This window comes from Myotis brandtii, unplaced genomic scaffold (assembly GCF_000412655.1).
Source record: "Myotis brandtii unplaced genomic scaffold, ASM41265v1 scaffold29, whole genome shotgun sequence".
Lineage (NCBI taxonomy): Eukaryota > Metazoa > Chordata > Mammalia > Chiroptera > Vespertilionidae > Myotis > Myotis brandtii.
Window position 1 is genome coordinate 2,925,621 of NW_005361075.1, and position 9,094 is coordinate 2,934,714.

Below are 9,094 nucleotides of genomic sequence, written 5' to 3' on the forward strand. Positions count from 1 at the left end.
CCTGTGTGAGCTGATAAAATCACATTTTCAACTCAAAAAGCCAAAGTTAGCCAAACTGTCTTTTCTCTAAAATGGGTCCTGAGGGCCATTCAGACATGCAAATGTGCTTAAATCAGAGTGAACCGATATCAGAGAGCTAGGGATTGTGTGCGTGTGGTCATGGCCTAAGAAGAAGCCTAGTCATTGTCCTTTTTTCCAGGAGAGAAAGTAGCATTTCCTTGAGTTTCCTGGACCTGGGGTCTGGTGCTCTGGGAATGGAACAGAGCTGCTTGGGGGGAGATGGCCCCACCCAGCTCCTAAAAGCCCCATTTTGTATCCTCTTACGGCAGGTGTGGCAGTGTGGGGGCCAGCTGGAGATCATCCCCTGCTCTGTGGTAGGCCACGTGTTCCGTACCAAAAGCCCCCACACCTTTCCCAAGGGCACCAATGTCATTGCTCGCAACCAAGTGCGCCTGGCTGAAGTCTGGATGGATAGCTACAAGGAGATTTTCTACCGGAGAAATATGGAGGCAGCAAAGATGGCCCAAGAGGTGAGATGAAATGGTCCTCTGGGGAGGGCCTGGATGAAGAAGAGTACAGAATCCCAGACCCTGTCAAGAGCTTAATGATAGAGGCCCACCCATTTCTACCACCTTAGACCCTGTGAGCTAGCCCAGGGAAGCTAGAGAATGAGGAGAGGAGTCTTTGTTGTCCCTGCCAGAGAGCCCCAGTGTCTTTCAGGAGGGGAGAGCAAAGAGATTTGGAGAAAGAACCTCTTCCAGGAGGACTGGCTTTGCTCTGAGAGGCTCAGAATGGGTCTGGGAGGAAACTAACTGGGAAGTGACAGGAGATGAGGGAGTAAGGGGGATCCGGGTGGAGTTCCCAAAGCCAAGATGGGGTTTGGGATTGGATGTGAGGCTGGGTCCGTAGCTCCAACAGGTCCTGAGCAGGAGTGAGCCTGAGACCCATTCTGGGCAAAAGTGACCCCAAGAACTCTGGACTACTTCAAGCCAGGCAAGAAGGTCAAGGCTGGTGGTACTGATCCTTAGGGGTTTGTCTTGTTGACAGAAATCCTTTGGTGACATTTCGGAACGACTGCAGCTGAGGGAACAACTACACTGTCGTAACTTTTCCTGGTTCCTGCACAACATCTACCCAGAGTTGTTTATTCCTGACCTGAAGCCCACCTTCTATGGAGCGGTGAGTCCTGCGAACCAACTTGCCTGCCCATCATCACAGAACCCCCTAGAGAAGTTCAAGACCACTTTCCCCACAGACAGATGACAATCGAGAACTGAATTTTATTCTCCACACTTCTTTATCCAGAAGGAGGACTTTGGAGCTTCTAGAGATAGCTAAAATCCTTATGAGGAAAATAGCCTATAAGCAGTGACTTGCTCTCAAACGCTCACCTGCATCAGAATCATCAGGAAGGAGTGTTAAAACACAGATTGCTGGTTCAGTGGGACTGGGGTGGAGCCTGAAAATATGCATTTCTAACAAATTTGTGGGTGATGCTGATGGTCTGGGGAATCACACTTTGAGAGCCATTGCTCATGAGGAAATTCCCATGTGCTAAGGACTTCTCCACAGACCTAGCAGCCTAAGAGGTGGCCCAGCAGGCCCTGGCCCCGCCTCTGGGCTGTGCACCTCACTTTGCTGTTAACTTCAGGCATCTGGGTTAATGAGCAGAGGAGAAATCCAGTCATGCAAATTTATTCCAATTGGGCCTGACACCACAAACTAAAAATCTCCTGACTATGCTGTCCCGGTTTCCCTCTCTACTCCCCATTCTGCAGATAAAGAACCTTGGTATCAATCAGTGCCTGGATGTGGGTGAGAAGAACCACGGAGGGAAGCCCCTCATCATGTATGCCTGCCACGGCCTTGGTGGCAACCAGGTATATAGCCCAACCCTACTGGGGCAGGCCCAAGAGAAGCCTGTCTCTGAGCATCTCCTCTCGTAAGGGGTCCCCTTCCTCCACTCAAAATAGTCCTTTCCGAAGGATGAGGATGGGGGATATCCAGAGAGAGGAGGAGATCCCATCCCTGCCCTCAGAAAACTCCCAGTCTGAGGAAGAAAGCATGACAGAGACAGACAAGGTCTGAAGTCTGAATTAGGGACATACAGAGAGCACTGGGCATCAGTGCTGGGTGCTAGGAAGGGATGGGGGAGGGGAGGATTGGTCATCAGAGAAGGCTTGCTGGAGGATGCCAGCTGCTAAGTGATGTTTTAGGGTAAGCGTGGGAAATTTCTGAGCACTTTCCCTCACCTACATACAACTTCTATCTTCAGTGCCTCTTCAGCCCAGAAAAAACACTGTGATCCTACCACCCCAAAATGACCCCAAAACAACCACCTCCTGACATCTTAGTCACCTAGCATCCTGAAAACTTACTCCATACCCCACAATGGCCCAGCTCTTTCCTGAGGAATAACTAGTAACCTTCTTGGTCTGAGTTCCTCAATCTACCCTGAATGCCCAGCGTTTGGTAAGAAAGAAGTACTTGAACCATAATTGAAGCAAGGGAAGGGAGGCTTGGGACACTGAACAGACTGTCTATATGAAGACAGTCATTCTAAAACAATTCCCCGTACCACTGGCCTGCATGATGACTTTAGGTGGTACATTGGTGAACTTTTTTATTTTACTAGTAATCTTATTAACAAAAGAAGAACTAGAATATCAGACACATGACTTCACAGATAATGCTTAACATGAAGCGAGGTTAATATTTTAATTAAATAAAAAATATGAATAAACTATTATTCCAGTATAACCCAGATATGGTTAAAAATTCCTGAAGGTGACACTTGAATTACTAAAGTCTTGTTGCTCACTTACTTGCCTCCCCAAGAGGCCATCTGTGGTTGGCATCTTAGGGCAGATGGCTTGGGAAGGTGGTGGGCAAACTCTCTGCCTGTCTCTCAGACCTCCTCTTGTCTTGACTTCTAGTACTTTGAGTACACAACCCAGAGGGACCTTCGCCACAACATCGCAAAGCAGCTGTGTCTACACGCCAGTGCTGGCACTCTGGGCCTTAGGAGCTGTCACTTCACTGGCAAAAACAGCCAAGTCCCCAAGGACGAGGAATGGGAATTGACCCAGGTAAGTCGGCCCAGAAAGTTCAGCATCAAGAACCCAAGGCCACCACTGCCCCCCCCCCCCCCCCCCTTTTTTTTTTTTTTTTTTTGTCACTTCACTGGCAAAAACAGCCAAGTCCCCAAGGACGAGGAATGGGAATTGACCCAGGTAAGTCGGCCCAGAAAGTTCAGCATCAAGAACCCAAGGCCACCACTGCCCCCCCCCCACCCTCCTTATTTTCTGTATCTTATGCCTGAGATACCATGGAGTAGATCAGTACTAGAAAGTATGGAGGGTGAGGGCTTGGTCCCAGGCAGAGCTCCCAGGGCTTAAGTAATGTTTGGTGATGGCTGGTCTGGCTGATAGAAAGATAGGGTCAGGTGTGTCATGGCTCAAGTATTTTTTGACTGAACCTAAGTAGATGAAAGTGAAGAGTCTCTCATGGTTCCTGCCTGCCCTCCATGTGTCAGGCACAAAACTATGCACTCACATACATTCGTTTGATTAATATTTCAGAGGTTCTTCCCAAGAAGCTCAGCAAGTTTGTGGCTGGCCCAAGATTCATCGCTAGTAAATGGCAGGCCTGAGATTCAGACCCAAATAAGTCTGACTCGAAAGCACAGGCTCTTTCCATTAGACCACACTGCCTCGGGGTCTATAATGTAACTTCTACAGTACTGAGCACAAACTAGCTCACTCTGTTCTACCCCAGTCCTGTCCCTGGGTTAGGGAAAGAGGAGGCTAACCTTGGGGCTACAGGGAAGGGGAGAGTCTAAATATGATCCAGGGCAGAAAGTGGAGGTAGGCAGCAGCAGCCCAGGCCATCTGGAGGAGGCAGGCCCTAGCCTTTTTCAGTTAGCCCATGGTCCTTCCTCTATTCCAGCCATTCAGGCTAAAGCTTGGGGTGGGTGATTGACACAAGAGGAAACTCAGGAATGCATCCCCTAAGAGTGTCTGGCATATTGCCAGACCTTTAACAGTGCTATTTATTGCCCCCTAATAGCACTGTTACAGGACTGAGGCCCAGGTTGACCCTTTGCTATGTCATCTTTTAGGATCACCTCATCAGGAACTCAGGATCTGGTACCTGCCTGACGTCTGAGGACAAAAAGCCAGCCATGGCCTCCTGCAATCCCAGTGACCCCCACCAGCACTGGCTCTTCATCTAGGCCCCAGATCATCACCTGTGGAAGTTCCCACAAGCCTCTCAGGAAACAGTATTTTGGGGAACCTGATGTTTGGGAACCTGAGCATCAGCTTCTCTGTAGGCCTTAAAAGATGGAGTTTAAACCTAATTTTGGATGTCAAGGCAGGACCTTCCTACTCCTTGCAACAACATTGGGCCCATTTTCTTTTCTCCACATTGATGGAAGAGACTGTAAGAGCACATAGTACTTGACCCAGAGCTTTCCTCTGTCCTAGAAACAGAGACTTCCAAAGCAGAGAAAGCTCCTGGGATAGGGCCCAAGGCAGCAATGCTGAATTCAAGAAAAGTACCTCTGCATCCATGTCCTGACTACCTGATCATCTAGAGCTGGGCATACAGAATCTAGTGACATAATATATTCTAGCAGAGATCCCTCTGTTAGCGGTCTAAGAGCAATTCCCTTGCTAATAGTATGCCGAGTTTATAGAGCCGTTTACGGTTTACAGAAAACACCCTGACAGGAATCCTTTATTTACTTCATCTGCACAATGACTCTGTAAGAAAGACAGGACAGGGACTGGCATGCCCATTTTACAGATAAGAAAGCTGAGGCAGGGAAGGGTAAAGGAGGTTGTCTGTAGTCCCACAGCTAGTGGATGGCGGGAGCCAAGACTGAAGCTTGATCTTGAATACTGAACCAGGGCGCCTTCACCACAAAAACACTAAACAACTAGCCACCGCCATTCCCATTCTCTCTTCCCTGCATTCTGATAATTTCTGGCTGGCTGATCTCTATAAAGCTCAGAACAATGCAGCCAGGTAGCCATGAGGGAAACCACACAGTTCATGGAGCCAGTGATTCTCAGGTTTAAGTCCCAGAACCCTTTTTTTTTTCTTTTCAGTGCCCATATGTAATGTAATAAAAGGCAAAGTAGCCATGGATGAAATTGAGGATAGACAGGGGCAATGTCCACTAGCCCCTGAACTTCTAAAATTCTGTAAGACAATTTGAAAACCATCATTTTAGTCCAACCTTATCATTTTCCTATTACGATACCGAGGGCAAATAAGTGAGGTAATTTGCCCAAGGCCACACAGCAAGGCACTGGCAACCCTGAAGCTAGGACCCAGATAAGGCTAACAAGAGCCGTAGGAAGGCTGAAGAATTAAGGACAGTGTACAGTCAAACATGACTGCATGAGTGGCCTGGTCTGCTGAAGCCCTCATGTGGAGCAGACCTGGCATGCATATCAGCTCTTTCCTAAGTCGGACCCTACACACTTGGACTCAGAATTCCTTATGACTTTCAGTAGCAGGTTGTCATCTTAGGCATCACCACGTGAGGGTGCCAAGGGACCACAGCTGCCTCTCCTTCCCTGCAACTCAGTACTGCAGGTCTCCTAGGTCCCTGAAGAGCCTTCAGGATCCTGTGGACGCTACAGTGTAGAGGAAACATTCCGGGATAGCCCAGCCAAAGGGAGAAGGCAGAGCATAGCCTCTCCCATGATGTGGCCTGAGTGGGAAAGGTCTTTTCTAGAAAGAGAAGAGAATTGGACATGAGATCCCTGTAGAAATAAAGGTTTTGTGGCTTTGGTAAAGGAAGTTTGCATTGGATTCCTCCTCTCCCTGCATGGTTCCTTCGCTGATCCCTTTGAAGAATCTATTGATTCAGGCTGTGAAGAACTACACACATCTGAAAAGTCCATCACAGCAACTTGCTCTTGTTCCCAAACATAACATCCTCTGGCCTATGTACTGTGTGTCAAGCATAAGTAGACATGAGGAGTTATAAGATGAGGCTCTTCCCCTGTGGAACTCACACTCTAGCTGAAGAAACAGAGATGCAAGCAAGTCATGGAGTGTTCAGATATGTGCAGGGTGAGTTAGAACAATTCCTTCTATTTAGGCCCTAAATTTTAGGGGGATCAGGGAGGGCCTCACAGAGATGGTGACATTTGACTTTAGACCTCAAAGGATGAGTCCTCAGGTGGGAAGGACTTAATAAACAAAGACCTCATACAAGAAATGATCTACATGAGAAGAGATACAGAGGGACAAAGGCACAAGTGGATCTGGGAAACCAAGAGGACATCAGGGTGAGGGAGCAGTAGATGTAGAAGCTAGAAGATCAGGGCCACATAACTTTCATGGGCACTTTTGCCTTCATAAAAAGATATGTAAAATTATGTTTTATAACTGCTTAGGTATAAAAATGAATATAACCCAGGCTGATGGTATTCATTTTATTATGGTTTTAAAAGAAAAACAGCCCAGCCAGCCTGGCTCAGTGGTTGAGCATCAACTTATGAACCAGGAAGTCATAGTTCGATTTCCAGTCAGGGCACATGCCTAGGTTGTGGGCTTGATCTCCATTAGGGGGCATGCAGGAGGCAGCCAATCAGTGATTCTCTCTCATCATTGATGTTTCTCTCTCCCTCTCCCTTCCTCTCTGAAATCAATAAAAATGTATTTTTTAATTTAATAAATTAAATTAAACATTTTTTGAACCCCTAAAAGTATTGTGGGCCTTGGGCACTGTGCCTGCTATGCCTACTGGGTAAGTCAGCCCTGTAGAACGGGGTTGGTTCGATTTCTCAGGGCACATGCCTAGGTTGTGGGCTTGATCTCCATTAGGGGGCATGCAGGAGGCAGCCAATCAGTGATTCTCTCTCATCATTGATGTTTCTCTCTCCCTCTCCCTTCCTCTCTGAAATCAATAAAAATGTATTTTTTAATTTAATAAATTAAATTAAACATTTTTTGAACCCCTAAAAGTATTGTGGGCCTTGGGCACTGTGCCTGCTATGCCTACTGGGTAAGTCAGCCCTGTAGAACGGGGTTGGGGCCCAATTGAGAAGGCTTTGGATGTCATGCTAATAAGTCAGGTAAGCCATAGGGAGCCATGGTCCCTAACTCTAGCCCTACTCCGGTTGCATTAAACATCTAATCATTTATCAGGCCTTATTTGCCACTTATCCCAAAATCCCTCATACAGTCTATAACATCACCTAACAGCTCTCCAGCCCAATCTTATGATATATGCTCAACCAAGGTGCCCTAAGGTGATTCCTCGTCCCTACCCAAAAACAGCATAGCCTCTCCCAGGGGCAATCATAAGAATAACAGGAAGTGAGAGATGCAGCACAAGAGAGAAAAGACCACATGACATACCTATAGAGTAGGCCCAGGTTTGGGGGTGAGGAGGGGACTAGGGAAGGGCGGTAGTCAAGAGGGAGAGAGCACCGACATGGGTGGTAGAAAGGCTCAAGAAACCAGCTTCATTGCCTCTCTTTAGCCAAGGTGGGTCTTGCCCTAACCTGATACCTGCCTTCTTCCTTAAAGTCCACCCCTTTAACCACTCTCAGAGCTTACCTAAAACCTTAAAAGCTTGCTGCCAGCCCTGTGCCTCTTACCTTAGCATTGAATGGCTGGTCCCCTTTGGGGATTTATTTCCCACTTGAAAAGTAATGGTGCCATTGCCAAGAAGAGCTAAGTGTCCCAGAATTTATTATCTACTTATATATTAATTACAAACTAATTCAGTACAAAAGTCAAATAATACAGAAAATGTGAGTTTAAAAAGTGAAATTTATCCTAACAATGCTCTTATACCTAGTAATTCATTCTCTAGATATAATAACTTTATTGCTTGGTAAAAACCCTTTAAAACTGCTTTTTTGTAAATCTACAAATGCACATATACACAGTACCATATTGTTTGCAACTTGATTTCTTTACTATATGAACGACATTTTTTCATGTCAGTTTATTTAAGTCTAATTCATTCTATTTTTTAACTTATTTTTCCAAATTATAAGAGAAAGTTTATTAAGATTCCTTGCAAAATTTCCATCAAAGCAGATTTGAAAGAGCCTATGTGATCAATTTGATCAATTACTATTCTTGTATGTGCAAACAATCAGGCCAAACTAAAACTGGACTTAATGCAGTCTCTTTGAAAGTGAGGGTAATCCTAGAAAAATTGTGTTTCAATGGGAACCACCATGTCCAATTGTGAATATTGAACTCCAGTGTAGTTAACTGTCTTCAAAGTTTTGCTTTTCAGATTGTGTCTGTGTATGCCATACAGTGTTTCTGGAAACTTTGGAGGTGGTTGTGGAGGTAGTTTTGGTGGGAATGACAATGTTGGTTGTGGAGAAAACTTCAGTGATCGAGGTGGCTTTGGTGGCAGCTGTGGTGGTGGTGGATATGGCGGCAGTGGGGATGGCTCTAATGGATTTGGTAATGATGGAAACAATTTTGGAGGTGGTGAAAGCTACAATGATTTTGGCAATTACAACAATCAATCTTCAAATTCTGGACCTATGAAAGGAAGAAACTTTGGAGGTAGAAGGCCCCTATGATGGTGGAAGCCAATACTTTGCCAAACCACGAAACCAAGATGGCTATGATGGTTCCAGCAGCAGCAGTAGTTATGGCAGGGACAGAAGGTTTTAATTATTGCCAGGAAACAAAGCTTAGCAGAAGAGGAGAGCCAGAAAAGTAATAGGAAAGCTACAGGTTACAACAGATTTGTGAACTCAGCCAAGCACAGTAGTGACAGGGCCTAGCTGCTACAAGGAAGATATGTTTTAAACAATACTCATGTGAATGAGCAAAAATATTGAGGATTCCCTAGCCAGTTTGGCTCAGTGCATAGAGCCTCGGTCCGAGGACCGAAGGGTCCTGGGTTTGATTCAAGTCAAGGACACATACCTTGGTTGCAGGCTCAATCCCAGGGCCTTGTGCAGGAGGCAACCAATTGAAGTGTGTATCTCTCTCATATCGATGTTTCTCTCTCCGTCTCTCCCCCTCCCTTCCACTTTCTCTGAAAATCAATGGAAAAATATCCTCAGGTGAGGATTGACCCAAAAAAAAATAC

At 46.1% G+C, this 9,094-nt stretch overlaps 1 protein-coding gene and 1 pseudogene across 7 annotated transcripts in view; both read left to right on the plus strand.

The window, feature by feature from the left end:
- The window catches only part of GALNT6 (polypeptide N-acetylgalactosaminyltransferase 6), a 31,953-nt gene extending 25,514 nt beyond the window's left edge, over window positions 1-6,439 (plus strand). For 5 of the 7 annotated variants that reach the window (XM_014542122.1, XM_005869238.2, XM_014542127.1 and 2 more), the window contains 5 exons: window positions 330-530; window positions 1,048-1,179; window positions 1,779-1,880; window positions 2,937-3,089; window positions 4,121-6,439. In XM_014542122.1, coding sequence (XP_014397608.1) covers window positions 330-530; window positions 1,048-1,179; window positions 1,779-1,880; window positions 2,937-3,089; window positions 4,121-4,234 — 702 coding nt within the window. In that variant the 3' untranslated portion in view covers window positions 4,235-6,439. Of the gene's footprint in view, window positions 1-329; window positions 531-1,047; window positions 1,180-1,778; window positions 1,881-2,275; window positions 2,473-2,936; window positions 3,090-3,209; window positions 3,234-4,120 lie in introns of those variants that run through there. The other 2 variants (XM_014542126.1, XR_001362668.1) reach the window with 2 other exon arrangements.
- A 577-nt stretch (window positions 6,440-7,016) lies between these two features.
- LOC106726588 overlaps window positions 7,017-9,094 on the plus strand; it is a 4,399-nt pseudogene continuing 2,321 nt past the window's right edge.